Source organism: Lampris incognitus, chromosome 7 (genome assembly GCF_029633865.1).
Source record: "Lampris incognitus isolate fLamInc1 chromosome 7, fLamInc1.hap2, whole genome shotgun sequence".
NCBI classification, from domain to species: Eukaryota; Metazoa; Chordata; class Actinopteri; order Lampriformes; family Lampridae; genus Lampris; species Lampris incognitus.
The window spans coordinates 55,611,659-55,630,894 of record NC_079217.1 but is presented as its reverse complement, the minus strand read 5'-3'; the positions used below and the strand labels follow the sequence as shown (position 1 = coordinate 55,630,894).

General features: G+C 42.4%; 1 protein-coding gene across 3 annotated transcripts in view; it reads left to right on the top strand.

Moving 5' to 3' along the window:
* The window catches only part of mecom (MDS1 and EVI1 complex locus), a 112,788-nt gene that overhangs the window by 74,820 nt on the left and 18,732 nt on the right, over positions 1–19,236 (top strand). Inside the window, exons 1-7 of one of the 3 annotated variants that reach the window (XM_056283056.1) lie at positions 2,682–3,148; positions 4,888–5,022; positions 14,796–14,898; positions 15,199–15,312; positions 15,969–16,080; positions 16,473–16,620; positions 17,199–17,355. In XM_056283056.1, the coding sequence (XP_056139031.1) occupies positions 14,850–14,898; positions 15,199–15,312; positions 15,969–16,080; positions 16,473–16,620; positions 17,199–17,355 (580 nt within the window). In that variant the 5' untranslated portion in view covers positions 2,682–3,148; positions 4,888–5,022; positions 14,796–14,849. Of the gene's footprint in view, positions 1–2,681; positions 3,149–4,887; positions 5,023–14,795; positions 14,899–15,198; positions 15,313–15,968; positions 16,081–16,472; positions 16,621–17,198; positions 17,380–19,236 lie in introns of those variants that run through there. The other 2 variants (XM_056283054.1, XM_056283055.1) reach the window with 2 other exon arrangements.

Genomic DNA, 19,236 nt, shown 5'->3' with positions numbered 1-19,236 from the left:
GTCTCAGCTCACCTCGTCCCACGCTGCACCAACACGTGACAGTCACATCCACTTTTACAGACACACGAATTTGCAAAGTTGTCGACACACTGATAGCAGCCTGCATCTCCGAGCAATGACGCAAAATCACTATACTTGTGTTTGGGTTGATTTCGGCCTTTTTTTTCTTCACGTGACCGAATTCCCCAAACAATCAGCTATTATGTTGCAAGTGAAACAAGCACGCATCTCCTTCGGGGTATTTAACCTCCTTTTGAAGAATTTCACAGAGCACTAAACATTATCCCGAATGCTGTATGTTTAAGAGTCTATTTAAATGAGTATGAAATGGTGTGTGGTGTGATATATGAACGAACATACCCTGCAGCATGCATGTGTTGGTGTGTAATTTGTTGATAAACAGCTTTTCCGCAGCGTAGTCTGTTTAGTATTGTCAAAGTCATTATGAAAAAAAAGGCATGGCATATAATTCAGATGAAACAGACCTATTTCATCTCGCCATATCAGTGTGGTGTTTATGGGGGGTTGCTCAAATAAATATAAATTAAGACTGCATTTTCCGAATCATTCAAGAGGTTTATTAACAAACGAACAAGTGTTTTAAATTTACAGCCATCTCTCTCGCGCGCGCGCTCTCAGCGTCGCTTCAATGTGCCTTTATAGTGGGCCATTCAGGTGATTATGTATTCAGGCTCGTATAACTAAATCTTTCATGTCCCATCTAGCAATGTGACGCCTTAATATGGGGATGGGCTGCTGCACAAAGCAATGACCCCCATCTCAATAATAACTCTATGCGTTATGTCTGACTGACGCCCCTTCCCCAAAGATGAATCACAAGACATCCTTCAAACATGTAACCCCCACTTCTCTCGTATGAATGCCCTCCAAAAACAAACAAACAAACAAAAAATGCAATTAGACTCTCACTTAACGAAGATGCGTGTCCTTTTTATCACTATCCCAAAATCTGAAGTGTAACTGTCCTGTCAGAATTTAAAGTTCGTTCGGTTGAGCGCGCTAGCACGCCATCTGCTGACCGGGCTGAGAAGCACAGCACGTGCTACTAGTATCCCCACTACCCCCGGTCACACCACAAACCTCCCCACGTTTATCAGCCGATATTTCCTTCTCTCTCTCTCTCTCTCTCTCTCTCTCTCTCTCTCTCTCTCTCTCTCTCTCTCTATCAGGATCCCCGATCAGAGTCGGGAGAGGCCATGGAGCAATCACTTTCCCAGATTACTTGTATTTAATACACAATGCATCATAAAACAAATCCCTCATCCTGACAGGAAGAAAATAGAACAGCTCATTCGGCTTGAGCTTTCCCAATTTATGGCTAAATTAAAAAGGGGTCCAACAATGGACAAGTCGAGGAGAGGCAGGAAATCAATGGCCGGCGGACCGGGGTCTCTCCGCGGTTCTCAAGGAGCGGGCATACGATGGGAATCGGTGGCGAGGTCCTGCCTTATTTACACATGATTTTTTCCTGTCCTTCCTGCACATTTGCTCTGCGATTTCATAAAACAATGGGCATTATCTGGGATGGAAGGTCAATGTCAGGCAGCGGTTAGTGTGAGACGTATCCATCATCATCTGCTCTCATCAGCCAACTCCCTGTCCCCTCTCTCGCTTTATGAGCTATACTCAATAACCCCCCTCTTTTTTTTCTTTTTTTTTCTACTGACACCAAGGAGGCTCCTTAACCGTGCACCGCTATTTCTTCGAAATAATGGTCGTGGATCAAACGCGGAAAATCCGAGGCTATAATCGCAAAACGAGTAAAAACCCTTAGCGAAATGAAATAAAGAAGCCTCTCTTTTGGTGGTTTGGAATGGTAAATTATGTACAAAAATCTGTTTTAATTCCATTCACTTCCCTTCATCACTGTTTGTCTGCCTCGTGCCACATTGTCTCGTATAAAGCAGGTGTGCAGAGGCCAGTAAAGCAAACACTGTCAAGGAAAAAAGTTTTTTTTCATTTGTAAAACTTTATAAACCCACGCTGAGCTGATACTTTGGAGTCTGTGATAAACGTTTAATTACTACTTAAGAAATCGTGCGTTAGTGTATTGGGATGGGTTATAACAACATTTTGGCCGCGCGTGCAGGATTTCGATCGAGCTGTATAGGTTTGTAGCCTTCTTGTAATTATCGCATTGGCTCATCAGCATCCCGTAAAACCTATACTGTGTGTGTGTGTGTGTGTGCGTGTGTGTGTGCGCGCGCAGCCCTAGCAGAAGCCCGTCCCGACCTCTCCCTGACCCCTCTCATCTCAACCCGGGACCCTCTGCTGTCCCTTTAAAATTTACTGCGGGGTGAGTCGCTTCCGACCGATGAAGACAAGAGCAGGACAGTCCGGACTGCTCCGCATCGCTCTCTGTGGATGCGCGAGCAAGATCCTCGGTATTAAGAGACTGTGAAACACGGACACACACGCGCGCGCGCACAAACACCACATCGACATTCACGCGCATCAGACAAGACAGACAGATCCGAGGTGCGCGAAGTAGGTGGGCAATCCTCGATTCTCACTATCACACACGCGCGCACACACACAAGCGCGCGCACACACACACGCATGAAGGGCTACACGAGCTCGACTGAGGAGGAGGAATAAAAAAAGCAAAGTTGAACGGTGGCCAGCGGACACCTGGGAGCGCATAGGGGGGCAACAAGAGGAGCGGACGAGTCGGGAAGTTGGAGTTGGTTTGTTGAGCGCACACCGAGGGATTTGACCGGCCGACGCTGTCTGTCGGCGTGTGACTAATAACGGGAGCTTGAACGAAGAGCGAAACGTTCAGCGGTTTTGGGTTTTTGTTTTTTTTTTGTTTTTTTTTCCGAGAAGACGAGAGAAAAACACCAAACAGCAAAATCCCACGGTGCTTCCATGACAATGCCGAGCTCATGGAAAATGCGGCAGGAGACAGGAGCATGTTTGGAGAAGAACTAATTAACCCGGGCAATTTGTAGTTTTGGGGTCTTTTTTAGGTTTTTTTTTCTATTTTTGACGAAAATCGTGCTATGTGGTCATTTAACCTTTCTCTGGACGCGATATTGGAGTTGCGATCGCCACTTTTTTCTAAATAACTTTTATCCTTTATTATGCCAGAGGTCTAATCGTTGCGTCCTTTGCGAAGCACGGTAAGGTGAATCACACTGTCAGCGGGAATAACTTTTATTTTATCCAGCACAGCAACTTATGGAACAGTAGCTTTATTGTGAGCCAGCTCCTGAGCCTTGTTAAAATTGTATGTTTAGCCGGAGGAATGGCTACAGCTAACAGCCTATAGACAAAGGCTTTATATTTATTCAATGAGAAGCTTATACAAAGACAGATTTGTGACCTTTGGTGATGTTCCGTCTCCCATCCCAACGTCTTCACAGACCTCATCACTTTTACTGTTTCCTGCCATTGGTTTGTTTCCGAGCAGCATGGATACTAAATATCCCCATCTGAAACAATGTTGCTCTTTCATTCTCTGATGGGACACACGTTGAATAGTGCTGTCAATGAATAGCATATCACACGATGTGCATAATCATAATAATAATAATCATGGTATTACAATAATAATAATAATGCAGGTCGTCTTTTTTGTTGTTTTGTTGTTCTTCCATGTTTTTTATCCTCTGTCATGTTACAGTCTTATATTATTTCTGTTTGGGTTCAAGTCTGTAAGCAGGACAAATTGATGATAGAAAAATAAATGGTCAAGCCTCACCAAGAGTTTGACCGTTTTTGTAACCATACATTTCACCAAAAGACTTGACTTTCATAATTGAAGATGTTTTAAATCGAGTAGAGATTTTTTTTTGAGTTCAAACTGAATAATTACAGGAAAGTGAAAATGAAACAGAAGTCACGATTTTGGATTGATTTACCAATGACCTTATAGTCCTTTTAACAAGTAAGTCTTTATTAGTATAAATTATAATAATAAGTCTTTATTGGTATAAATAATAATAACAGTTTAATAGTATAAATAATATAACAGTATTATTGTAAATAATAACAATCCTTATTAGCATAAATGATAATAAGTCTTTATTAATATAAATAATAATAATAACAGTCTATTAGTATAAATAATGATAACTTTTTATTAATATAAATAATAATAATAACAGTCTTTATTGGTATAAATAATTACAACAACACTCTTTATTAATATAAAGAATGACAATAACTGTCTTTATAAGTATAATTCTCTATAAATATTTTGGATATTTCCTCATTAAATCTGTTTTGCTGTTCTTTCAGCTGAAATAACAGGCAGGTGTTCAGATGCTCCAAACAGAAAATATATACATTTGATTTCCAATTACATTAAAATAGACAATAATAGATAAATTAGTCAGATCATTTTATAATTATTTCTCATTTAGGACAAGAAATACCTACACGTCACTGTTAAAATATCAAATATGTAATTAACAATTTCACTATTTAAAGAGGATACTGTCATTTTTATAGGCCTGTTAACTTTTGATTGGTGGGTCTCATTGGTGGGTGAAAACACAGATCCCAAATAATGTAATGAAAATCATACTTGGGCTTTGTTCTTTCTGAATTAACGTGAACTTATATAAATGCTTTCAAAAGGGCTAACAGGGTGTGTGTGTGTGTGTGTGTGTGTGTGTGTGTGTGTGTGTGCGCGCTCATATTTTTCTTGAGTATGAGGGAGTGTATATGTATGCCCCATGTCCGTAAGTATTTGCAAGCTTTCATGGGCATTTGTTTGTATTACGCCACAGACCTGCTCCTACCATTTCAGTCCTCATTCTCTGTGGGAGGTATGTGGTTAGTCAGTGTTTGGACACAGTAACCTGGGCTGATACAGATCAAAGTCTGATCCGTCTCTCTCTCTCTCTTTCTACCCCACAGATCTTGGATGGGTCAGGCCATGTGAAGTTCTGCGTGGATGCCAGCAAGCCAGATATCGGGAGCTGGCTGAAGCACATCCAGTTTGCCCCTGTGGCCCAGCAACATAACGTAACAGCTTTCCAGCTAGACGATCAGGTAAGACAGGATGAAAAAAGTGTCAGTGGGGCCAGTTTCATTCTGGCTGGTACACCATCCTGGGGGAAATGAAATCCAGATACATTTAGAAGACGAAAATAAAAGTTAGAAAGAACACATGAGGAGCGCTTGATTTATCTTATCTTGCAAGCGGTTATGAGCCCACTGTTGAGGCTTGCTTTTTGAATTCTTGCAGGATAAATCAAGAGCATCTGAAAGCAGTTCAGTGTGTAATACCATATTCAGGAGTATTTCTTTTTTAGTTCTACTGCCAGAGGGCCTCCCACTATGTTTCAATGGACAGCCTGTCTGCGTGCTATTGTGTAAAAAAAGAAGAAGGTGTTATCGTGATCGAAGTCAGATTGTCCCCTGAGCAGGTGGCCCACCCTGCCTTGAGCTTGCAGACCCACAGACACACATGCATACACATGCACACAAACACACACACATTTTGTATATGTATATATACACACACACACACACACACACACACACACACACACACACACACACACACACACACACACACACACAAATACAGCATTCTCCATACTGCACGGCAGAGACCGCTTGCTATCTCTGTGTTTTGTTTCTGTAATTGTGCATTGGCTTCTGCAGTACGAGGACCACAGGGCAGGATCAGAGGTGGCCTGCTGGGGAAGATAGTTCTGCACACTTCACAGTCACGCTCGTGCCATAAACTCTCAGATATGCTGAGAATGTCACAGTCCCCTTCTCCTCACCTGGGTATATAGAGATGCCTGCTGTACACATAGGGGCCCGTTCACCTTAGTCATACCATGATTATACACACATCTGCAGACACAGTCAAGACGGAACTACGTGTAGACGTTGGGAAGATGAGGGTTAAATCTTATTTGACACGTGTAGTAAGCGCCCCATGTCATGAACCAAGTGAAAAACTTCATCAGCTAACTGACATGTTTTTCATCACCTCTTGCGGGTGGTTCATTTAGGATACTTGTTCAATGTGACACATTTGAATTCCAGCAAAAACTCTTAAAAGACACCCCAAAAACATGTGTGCAGTAAAAATATGTTAATAAAATAACTCATTATTCAATTGCATACACTCAACTACAGTAGTGACCGTCTGAGTATTTGGTGTGTTAGACAGAGATCCAACTTGTGACATAAATAAAACACGATCTTCAGTATTATCTGTGTATTGAGGGTTTGGCACAAGAAATCCTGATGTAATTGGAAATGTCTAGGGGAAATGTTTCAGCGCTGTTTTTAAAAGGCTGGCCCAGGAACAATTCTCTCCAGAAACCTCTCATGTGCTCTGTTTTCCTCACCCCTTTCCGGCTGCCTCGGTAAAGGAGGAAGAATTTTGCAGGGTAGATAATGCACTTTATTTACATAAAGTGAATGAAAGAGAGACTGCTTTCCAAAAGCATTTACCCAAACTCCTTTATAAGACAGAGGGAGAAGGGGAGAAAGAGAGTGACAGAGTTGCCCTCTGTGAGGTGTGACTTGCTGTCAACACTACGGTTCTGCTCGGCTGGCTGTGTAAGGCTCAGACATGTCACGGATATGGCTATGATGAGGTGATTGTTAAGTATTACACACTGTCACAACACAGCTCAGTGTGTCGTCTTTAAGCCTTCCGGACAACATAAGTGTTTTTGAAAACACACTGTAGTGCCTCACAATGCCCTGTCTGTAATGCTATGTTGAATAGCTTGGATGGGGTGGTCCTGTAAAGCCACCATCAGTTATTGCTAATGTCTGAGTGTGTGTGTGTGTGTGTGTGTGTGTGTGTGTGTGTGTGTGTGTGTGTATGTGTGTGTGTGTGTGTGTGTGTGCGCAGCCCTAGCATGTGAATACATGTATTTGTGTAATAGTTGCGTCATTGTCAGTGCACATTTTTTGAAGTCTTTTTTGTTATGATCTTTGCATGTATATGAATTTGTCCGTGTGTTTTGTATGCAAATTGCTAGTTGTGTTTGCACATTGTGTGTGTGTGTGTGTGTGTGTGTGTGTGTGTGTGTGTGTGTGTGTGTGTGTGTGTGAGTCAATGCATATGTGTATGTGCATGCACATAAGCTACATTGTTGTCTCTATGCATGTGTACATTTAAGTAGGTGTGCACCTTAATGCATGCACTCTACAGAACTATGAATTGTTCATTGTGGTTCAGATGACTCCCCATGCTCCTAATTCGGAGCTGGAAATGTAGAAATAGCCAGTGCCTGATCCCGACAGGTTTTCATTGCCACAGAGAAGTGCTGAGTCTAAACCTGAAACTGTATAATACACGCCCCACTTTTCCATGGCAGAGCCAGGCATGACTAGCCAGTCTTCTTGTACTTTAGACATTTACAAATTTGTTCCCACGGGCCCAATTTGTGTGATTGTGTCCACATCTTGCCATCAACAGAGATGACATGACATCAGAGTTATCATTTTCAATTTTCCAGGTGTGGAGGTTGCCATCTGACCCAGGCTTTGTCAAGCCCCGTTTAGCCTGGCAAGTGTGAAAGTGGCTCTTTGGTTCCATTATAGAATAACCTGGCCTTCATCCCCTTATATCTGACCTACTTCCGTTCACAATAAAACTTTATGATGAGCCCCAAGGGGATGTGGGAATGAGACAGGGAATTGATGAGAGAAGAGAGAGAAAAGATTTTTCCCCCTTCCCTTAAGGACCTGTTCATGATTCTATATCTCTGTTTTCTCTTTCTCTCTGTCTGTCTGAGTCAGATGTTCATGGCAGAGGTTTAGATGGTGACTTACATTGTTTTGCTGCATTGCTGCGGTTGCATCTTTCACTAAAATGGGAGAGAAGTGGGTTAGGGGTCATGTTTGTAGGCCTTTAGTGGCAGCACTAGCAGTAACAATATCACCTATGATACATCACCCCCCCCCCCCACACACACACACACACACAGCACAGAGAAATGCTCTTCCTCTTTATTAATCTTTTTAACAGTCACTTTGCACTGTTATAGTCAACCAAATCTAAATTTCAATTCTCGGGAGCTTCTTAAAATAACCCCCAAGTTTTCCTGAAACTTAGATAAACGTAGATATTTGGTCTCTAATTTATACTTGAAGTGTTTTCTCAGTTTTGATATATATTCTATTTGCAAGCTGGCATGGTACAACAGGTTATTTTGAGAAGATGTTTCATTCCAAGGTGTGTCTGCAGGGATATGAATAAATCATATAAAGGTGAAAAGCTGACATTTTAATTTGTCCGTGTAAAAATAATTAACATCTACCAGGAATCCTTTTGGCCTGCAACCCTCTGCTGGTGTTACACTTAAGACCTTGGCCCTCCATGCTGGAAAGTCAGGATGTCTCTGGTATACTTATTTGTCTGCCGGACCAGGGAGCCCAGGAGTCTGTTTATATACATAGAGATCTCTCTGATCAGTTCGCTTTGTCATAGGATCATCAGAGTAATTAACATGGAAATGCCACTAGCATGTTTCTTACTCTGCACTGAATCATTTAAAAAGGAACATGGATTAACCTGTCTAATTGACATCATCCAGTGAGGCCCTGCAGAGCTTCTCCTAAGACTCTGCTGAGGGATATGAGAGTTAATCTCATTAGTGGTATTGATTGGCTGGGATGAGGTGGCTGAAGGGAATACCAGGAGTGCTCAGGCAGTGTCTCCGAATGCTGCTGGACCACAGGCTGTTTCAACTTGTGAAATATGCATGACAGAAACACACTGAAGCACAAGTTTTACACTAATTCTCAACATGCAAAACTCAACTGCAGTCATTCTGATGCCCGATGTTATCATCACATTTCAAACGGTTAATTCCTATAATTGGAGATAATTGACGTGATGCACGTTTGGCATAGTAGCTCACTCTGCCGTTGCTGTTTACGTATTAGAAGTTCAACTGAATGAAATTATATTATTACATGAGACTGTGTGGGCATTTTCCCCGGGTTGTATGTCCCAAGCTAAACTGGACTGAGTCGAGGCATGCTGGCTTGGTTATCTGTTCATTAAAATTGCTGCAACCAGCTGTGCAATTAGAAGAGAATTTATCTGGGCCACATCAGCATGAGAAAAAGTAGAACACACTCATTCAAAGACTCCATACTGCTAGCTTAACCTCTAAATGGTTTTGTTTGTATGCCAATTGATGTTGACTGCCAAATACACATGGTGAATGAATTTTGTAGCAGTAGAGAAGTGCACCACATGCAGGCAGGTACTTTGAATAATGTGTTATTTCTTAGCAGAGTAAGCGAGGAAGGCTGTGGGCATTTCTCTTAATTTGGTGGATGCACCATTTTTACATTTTAAGAATTTTTGGTAGCAATCCTTTTTTGGATATTGTGGTGACTGGATTCCTCAATGGGCCAAGAACAGTAACAGCAGCTAGCCTCGCACCGTCTGCTGCTGAGGAGCAAATGTCTGTTTGAAGCATGGCACCGGATAAGTGCAGTGCAGGGTCCGGCTTTCTTTTCCACGGTGTTGAGTCTTGTGAACAGGATAAGTGATATTATTATGACTAATTTTACAATTTAGAGCAGAGAAGAGTCATGAAGCAGACATGAGCGAACAGCGAGAGTTTCGCAGCATGCCTGTCCAGCAGCTTCTCTGTGAGGAAGGACGTCAGAGGAGCCGTCCAACAGGGCGCGTCCCGGGAAAATGTGACTCTCTGTTTATTCTGCTAATGACTAATCGTGTCAAGGTAACCAACTAGTTAGATTATAGCATCTGATCCCGTAGAGGTCATGGCATCTATGACGGAGGGGGGATCCAGAAGGAGACAAGGGTGGAAATATGATGAAACTGTAAGTAAGAATGAGGAAGGGAGAAGGAGATCGAGGGAACACATCGAAGACAATAGGTCGGAGAAGAGGTAATAAAGAGAGGTGCACGGGGAAATGTTTTAAAACCTCTCATATGTGCTCCCAATCAGCATGATAATGCTGGGTCATAAAGAGGGATTTCTGTGTCCGGAAAGTGTACCGATTAATCGTCTGCAAAGTCAAGGTTTTTATCGGAATTGTTGAGACCTTAACATTTAAGGAGGTTTTCAGGGGATATCCCACGGACTTGAATCTTCGATTGGATTCACCGAATCTGAAAAAGGAATGATCCATATTTTTTTTTAAAAAATCTTATATTTCTTGGCATTATTTCTTTTTTCTTTTTGATGTGCAGTTGTTGTAAGAATGGATTCAGTGCACAGTGGCAAGTGTGGAGGCTGGCTGACCCTCACAGAGTGAACTTGCACACCCCGACTATCTTATCCATCCAGCACAGTGTTGTGTCTCACCAGGGTCTGTCAATAACCATAGACTAGCCTGCTGGCAACAATTGTGTGTGTGTGTGTGTGTGTGTGTGTGTGTGTGTGTGTGTGTGTGTGTGTGTGTGTGTGTGTGTGTGTGTGTGTGTGAATCTTAAGCCGTGTGAGTGCAGGAGTTTTTCCGTGTATGTATGTATGTATGGGTCATACAGAACACGGATCACAACGTGGTTAAATCAAACAGTGAGCCTTGTGTTCTGGGTTGAGTTACAGATTGTTTGTTTGTGTGTGTTTTCACTGTTTTTCTGTGGTGGCCCACAAGGTTGGGGTGGAGCTGTTTGCGGGAATTCCCTTCACAGTGGCACACACACACACACACACACACACACACACACACACACACACACACACACACACACACACACACACACACACACACACGTTTACTCGTTTACTTGGTCACTTTTGGAGACATTACATAGACTTACATTCACCCCCTAGCATTTAACCCTAACCTTAACAATCAGAAGTACATGCCTAACTTTAACCCTTACCCTTACCCTAACCCAAACCTATCCCTACCCTTACCCACTGACCCAAAAATCAACTTTTTACTGATTGGGGACACAGCTGTCATCCTCAGTTGGACAAGTTGTCCCCAATTAACTAGTCTTTAGTCTGAAATGTGTTCCCAAAACTAGGATAAGTCAGGAACACACACACACACACACACACACACACACACACACACACACACACACACACACACTCCAGTGCCTGACTGCCAGTCTCCTTGCTCGAGTCCCTCCCTTTCTCTCACTCAGTTTAAAGGAACAGCTGAGGTGTCATCTCTGAACCTGGAGCCTCTGCATTTGCTTGTAATTAAGGGCACTCCAAAATACAACGCCTTATAAACAGCAACAGAGAAACCCACCATTTTTTAAACCTTGTTGTGTGATGCATTTCAATTTCAGGCCCTTTAACACTGCACACCTTCCTATGAACTTGTGTGCTCATATTTTTTAAAGAAGGACTTTTCATAGTATCCATTAATTTTTATGTGCCGTGGCCACAGTCCACCACACACTAGTCAGGCTTTGGTAGCGTTCCAGAGAGCCTCCCTCCTCAGAGCCTGTATCAGCTCTCTGAGTGGAACCACCATCGCCTCACGTGTCTTGTCTAAATGGCTCGCTGATTGTTTCTAACTCACAATATTATTGTGGCCTTGCGGGGGCGACGGCCACAGCTCTGGCTGGAAGATGGGTGTGTGTGTGCACACACATGTGCCCGTGTAGGCACATGCACATACTTGTATGTGTATGCAGGTACACACTAGTGTGTTTGTGTGCCATGAGTGTGTGCATGTGGTGTTAACAGAGGCTGAAGAGAGGTACCTGTGGGACTGTGTTCTCAAGCCGCCATTGGGACCCTCTTAGTTCCCTGTATTCTTCCCTGGAACAATGGGGGCACAGCGGTCCTATTTCTGACCCGGGCTTGACTGGCCACCTCTCCACAACAGGAGCAAGTGGACTGACAAGTGTTACGTGAGGGTCACACGACAAGTTTGACAACTTTGATACTGCAGCACCCAAAGAACAAAGAAAATATGGTCACCGAACCAAAAAAGCCGAACAATCTTTAAAATATGAAGATTGAATTCAAAGTAAATAAATGTAATCATCTGAGTGTTGCCAGGGGTTCGGTGCTCTCGTCAAAGGCCGTGTTTTAAACCTTGGATAAACTCAATGAGCCCAACTTAACAGAAACCATATTACTTCTCCCAAATAAAACTCCCCGGTTCTTCCTCGTCAAACTTCAAACTTTTTTGGTCAACACTGAAGCCTCATTTTCAAGTCAGGTGTAAAAAAAAAGAAATTATGTTTGTATTCAATTGTTGTTTGCCGACTCTTTCCCAATTATTGTTGTCTTAACGGGTCCAAAAATGTGGTGTTGGAAAGGTCATACTGTTTTTATGTCCATAGTGCATAATACTTTTATTCGACATAGCTTTCTCACAGTTGAATGTGGGAGTCAGCAGGGTTACTTTAGTGAGCCGTGGGAGGTAAGAAAAATGAATAGTTACATGTGATTATTATATTAACAACAACTTAGAACAATGGAAGGAGCAGTTATAGAAGAAATACCTCATGCTCTTTTGTTGTGACCATGAGATGCATCATAAACCTAAATAAGACCAGTGTCGCCTTGGTGTCCCAGCACAGAAAGGTACAATAGACGCAGCCAGCAGTCGCCCTGCAGGTCTGTCCCTGTGACCCGCTGTTTCCCAGAAGCCCCCCTCCTCTCCCCAGTGCACTTCTAATAAATTTCCCCATCATTTTTGTCACAGCAACACTACAGAGGAAGTAAATTTGTTAAAGACTTCAAGGCATGCCAAAAAAAAACAAAAAAAAACACCATCTCTTGATTGTTTCACAGAGAAAGGCCATTGTGTGTCCATGGGAAGTGCCGCAATCTCAGGGTCTCTCAGCTGATTCATTGAAATCACCCCCCCCTTGCACCAAACACACACAAACATGCATATACACACATACATATGCACATATACATATGCACAGCCTTGGCGCCGCTTTCACAATCACTGTGTACCGTCCTAGTGCTGTGAATGCACATAACACTATCGTGGCTTCATGTTTTTCAATCACATTACTATCACACATTCACATTATTATCACACATTCATATTATTATTCACATTATTATCACACATTCACATTATTAACACATTCACATTATCACACGTTCACATTATTGTTCACATTATTATCACACATTCACATTATCACACATTCGCATTATTATTCACATTATCACACATTCACATTATCACACATTCACATTATTATTCACATTATTTTCACACTTTCAAATTATTATCATACATTCAAATTATTATCACACATTCACATTATTATTTCACATTATTATCACACATTCACATTATCATCACACATTCATATAATCACACATTCACATTATTATCGCACATTATCACACATTATTATTATCACGCATTCACATTATTATTTCACATTATCACACATTCACATTATCACACATTCATATTATTATTTCACATTATTATCACACATTCACATTATTATTTCACATTATTATCACACATTCACATTATAATCATACATTATTATTTCACATTATCACACATTCACATTACTATTTAACATTATTATCACACATTCACATTATAATCACACATTCACATTATTATCACACATTCATATTATCACACAGTCACATTATTATTCACATTATTATCATACAGTCACATTGTTATTAACGATTCCATTTTCTCAGTTCAGGGAAACGTTCACATCATGACTATGGAAACGATGGAACGACGGAATAGTTTCTAGGGTTTCTTTTAAAGGATAAGTAAAGTCGTGGTTAAAAATACAGTTGGGGAGACAGATCATGACATAAACTATCTATCAATGTGTGCGAGCAATATCCCCATGCAACTAAGACGTCCGTCTCCAAAAGTCTGTTTTTAAGCAGGATTAACGATTTCATGGCCGCTGCCATTGAGGATCTTTTTTCAACCAATGAGAGAAATCCCCCGGATCGCTTGCGCAAATACTCTGACGTCACATCGGCACCGCATACCTGGAGCAATGTGATTGCAGACCGTTACATCAGCCATTTTATTACCCAGTTTTCTTGTGCTAAAGATTCACACTCCCAGGTCACTTTCCACCATCTTGTCTGCGGATGTTGATTTCAGCTTACGTGTTTTGCCTTTTTTTTGTTTTGTTTTTTGCACACGTGACTCTTCCAGCATACTGCACGGCGCCTCCTAGTGGCATAAAACAGTGATGCAAAACATTCACACTTTTCTTAACGATTGGCCAAACACGCCTGGAGCTTGTCTTGTGGGTTCACAATATTATAAGCCACCAACCCCTGCATGTCGCTACCTTGCATTCACTTCTACAAACGCCAGCTGCATGCCTAGTGGTGGCTGTGATGAACTGACCCCATGGCGTTCCTTTATCACTGAAACACTACATGTCGCTTGATGACACCAGTCATGACACAGTTACACCCTGCAGTTAATACCCAGCCCTCCAACATGTCACTGCCCCTTACTTCAGTTTTTGCCGGAGAATCCTTAGTGTGTGTGTGTGTGTGTGTGTGTGTGTGTGTGTGTGTGTGTACGACACCCTTTGTAATTGTGCAACAACAAGTACCTCTTGCTACCTCGTCTGATTTACAAGCCAAGTTTATATTTACAAGACTGCTTGAAGAGCCCTTTTATAAGAGGTCAGTGGAGGCGTACTAGATAAGCTCATATAGTTAGATTATTATAGATAGATAACCACTTCAAGCTGCCTGTCATGTAGAAACCATAAAAACTGCACAAGTATTCACATAATGCCAGAAATAATTAACTGGAAAAATAATCATAGTTACTGGTTTTATCTTCACAATTTGGTTAATTCCTTGCTTACATTTAGATTTAAATGTGTGTGTGTTTGTGTGTTGCAGATTTTCTACAAAGTCACCAGAGAGATTTACCCCGGCGAAGAACTGCTACTGTTCATGAAGGCTGAAGAGTATTCATGTGACACCATGGCTCCTGATATTCACGGTTAGCACCACACACACACACACACACACACACACACACACACACACACACACACACACACACACACACACACACACACACACACACACACACACACACACATAAATGCATGCACCCACAATGCATGCACCCACAGATACACAAGCGAATGTGCATGTGCACATGGTAATTTATACTCCTCTCTCATACAGCAGTCACCCAAATGCAGACATGCACACATCCCCTTGCCTCCTTGCGACACATGCAGTTTTCTTTGCTTCACACACATCATGTAAATGTTTCCTCCCTCCCACCATGCAGAGGAGAGACAGTACCGCTGTGAGGACTGCGACCAGCACTTTGAGTCCCGCACCCAGCTGCTGGACCACCAGAAGCAACCATGTGGGATGCCCCCCTCCTCCTTCCTCAACCCAGGTTAAAATATTTTTTTAATATCATTTTAATGGCATTTTAAATAGTCTGTAGTAAGGAATGACCAAAAAGGTGTGTGGCTGAATGGGTCAAGCGTGGCACTGAAACTGCCAGAGTAATGGGTTTGCCCCTCTCAGGGGCCGCTCGTACTGGAAATAAACACATGATGTGGTGAGATAAGGCACTTTTGTCCACCAAAGGATGTCTGCTATTTCTGATATATTAGCATCCAGTTAAAACCACTGAGGATGGAAACAATACACATCAGGGCTGATAGCTGGAGGAATTGAATAATCTGATGTTCAAGAAACCTACGTATTAGAAATGCAGCATGTTCTGTGACAGTGTAAGGTGTATAGGAATATGCTGTATTTGATTGGGGCTTTCAGCAGTACAAACACACCATATCTTGCTGTCATAGTGAAATGGTTTCCTGCAGGTCTTTTAGATTTTGCAATACTTGTTTGTCGTGTGTAATGTATACTGTGACACTTGAATTGGAAAGGAATCTGCTGGAAATAGGATACTTGATATTCAAGGAGTAGTTGGGCACAAAAGCAGAACAGTTATAAAATAAACACTATAGCCTAAATCATATAGCCTGCTTGAAACAAGTTCTTTAACCTGGTTTTCTTCCACATGTGTCAATCATCACACAGGAGGGGACAGTGACCTGGAGGCCCAGGAACCCCATGACCTGCATGCCCTTCATATGTCCCATGGTCCTCATGACTGTAAGGAATGTGACCAGGTCTTCCCCGATGTCCAGAGGTAGGCACACAGACAATGTTCTCAGCCACCAACTCAAATTCGAGGATTGAAAGGAATTTAGGGTTCAGTGCAAATGAGTTGTATTTCTAATACTGAGCTGCACTGAGTAGAAATATGTGGTAACACCAAAAGTATTACTGCCAAAGAAGCTAATAGTGTGTGGCGTTTGATGTGTAACTTTGACATTGGTATTGAAATGTACATGCTGCAGATGACAGACATACAAGACTTGCAAAGCAGAGTACATATAAATCATCAGCCAGTCACAATAGCCCTACATTTCTGGGTTTCAACGGTCTCTCATGTGAAGTCCATATGTCGCATAAGAGGAATATTTTGAATTGGCTGATAAATGAGCAGTGTCATCACTGGCCTTTGTCTGTTCTTCTCAGTCTCGAGGCCCACGCACTGTCCCACTCAGAAGAGAGGGAATATAAGTGTGACCAGTGTCCCAAGGCCTTTAACTGGAAGTCTAACCTGATCAGACATCAAATGTCCCACGACAGTGGCAAGCACTATGAATGTGAAAACTGCTCAAAGGTAAAGTGATGACTTTTTCTGGGGGTGTTACTCTCTGGCGGATGACTGCAGTTTTCTTTTTTTGTGTGTAGGCATGTGTTTGCACCTGTGAGCGTGTGGGTATGAGTGTCTGCCTGTGTATGTGTGTGTGTGTGTGTGTGTGTGTGTGTGTGTGTGTGTGTGTGTGTGTTTGATTAAGACAAAGACTAGGGAAGCATTTCAGAATGTACACTTATTGAGTTGTCATTTTCAGGTTCTGGGTGGGGTGAGAGTCGGTGCTGGCATTAGGTGAAGGTTAAAGTCAGGGTATGTACTGAGGCTTGGCATACCTCGATGGGTTGGGGTTAGTTTACAGTCAGGATTTGAGTCTGGGAATTGAATCCAACTAGATGTCACAAATTTTCACTTGTGTGTGTTTGTGTGAGTGTGTGTTTAATCGTTCACTCGTGAAGGTTGATATGGTTATAATGTTCTCATGTATACCTTATGTGTGTGTGTATGTCTCTCTCTGTATCATATGATGTTTTTTTGGATCCCCTAGGTGTGTCCATAGGTGCAGATAGTAACTCCCTGTGTGTACGTGTGCTTCCTTCCCCCAGCAGGTGTTCACAGACCCCAGTAACCTGCAGAGGCACATCCGCTCACAGCACGTCGGGGCTCGGGCCCACGCCTGTCCCGACTGCGGCAAGACATTCGCCACATCTTCAGGCCTCAAGCAGCACAAGCATATCCACAGCAGTGTCAAGCCCTTCATATGTAAGTCACTCAGACCCTACCTATGTAAGTCTGCACGCTTCCTCCACATTTTCTCCTAGAATCAAGGGTGTGAAATTGTCTCAGCTCAGGAAACAAATAGAGTGAAGTTAGTCTCATTGTGGAACCCACACACATTAAGATTATGTGACAAGTATTCTTGTCATGTGGGTACCCAGCAGCGGTAGCATCATGACGTATTTTGGCAATACTTTACTGGGCATGACAACCGCCTACAGCGTTGAATGACAATATAATTTAATTTACCTGTCAATGTATTGCCTTTGAAAAAATACAAATATGTCAAAATATATTTGCCAGATTAAGATAAATATAGCAGGTTTACTGAGATTGCATATTATTAATGTGTTAATTTTCATTGTGTTGATTATCATTAATATGAAATATGCCGTTACAATGCTATGTTTTTAGTGAAAAAAAGTTATGTTTCATAGTGTTTTTGTAAAAATCAATCATGTAACATGTCTTTGTTCCACAGGAATTACATAGGGGAGATTATGTATCTCTGTTTATTATGGCAATGCCTTTTTTATTAAGCCAGGAATTGTAGGGTGATGCTCCACGTCAAACATGAAGCTGACATTGTGTTAATCGTCTTTAAAGCAGAGCCTGATTCTGCTCACTTTATCTTATCCTAACCTGACTGCTGCCCATAGCATGGACACCCTGCTGACCCAGCCTGACCTACCGATGCTCCTACCTTCAACCTTTCCCCTTCCTTCTCACTCTCCATTTCTGTCCGTCTGTCAGTCTGGCGGCCTGTCCATCTGTCTGTGTCAGTAAATGCTAAATTCTGCATGCATTACCACACATCATGACCTTTCACACTTTCACCTCCTCACACCAAAGATCACATCTCTTCCCCTAAAGCAGTCTGACCTTCACCCTTTGTCCCAAAGAGAGAGAGCTCGTTAACCCCCCATAAACTCTCTCGCTCTCTTGCTCTCTCTCTCACTGTCATACAGACACAGAGGCACGAAAAGGCAGGGTCACAAACGTATATGCACAAACACACAGTTTCTTCTCTGTCTTTCGCTCCAGTTCACACACACACACACACACACACACACACACACAACCACACACACACACACACACACACTAACATGGGCACACGAACACAGGCCAAAATGGCTGTGTCCCATTGTAGACCCCTGACTCCCCCGATTCCCCTTTCTCCCTCCACCACATGCACCATTCCAGACAAATAGCAACCACATGTACATCCCTCTGTTGACTGCTCCTCCGAATAACAGTCCATTTGCTGTAATCAGCAGGAAATATGCAGGTTTAAAAACAACTAATGGCTGTGTGAAAAAGACAGCTGCCCAGGAAAAACCATGTGTGTGTCCGAATTGTTTGTTCGCGCGAGTGGCTCTTGAATGGTGTGTTGCGTGTTTTGGACTGTGTTGTCCTCTGTGTAGCCGTGACTATGCTTGCCATGTCTGTATTTGTGTGTGGGTGTGTGTGTGTGTGTGTGTGTGTGGACCTTCCTTGTGAATGTGAGGCACTCAGGCTTGGGTTGTTAACATTTATCTGCACACTACCTTGCAGCTGCTCTCCTCTCAGGAATGTGTTTATAATATTTAGTTTCAGTTTACAGAGGACTGACACAATACACATATATAGTGGCCCATTTCTCTCACACCCCATGTGTCCCGTACGTGTTATTAGTCTGTAAATATCACAAGTGTGTGATTCATATCACTGCGTTTTATCTGCTAGTTTGCCCAGAACGTTTGGTCGTACCCACACCAACTCCACTAGCTAGACAGACACACATGACCACACACACAGGAACTCACACATATAATAGCAGCAGGATGAGATGCGTACACACTTGCACTCACATGCATACATACC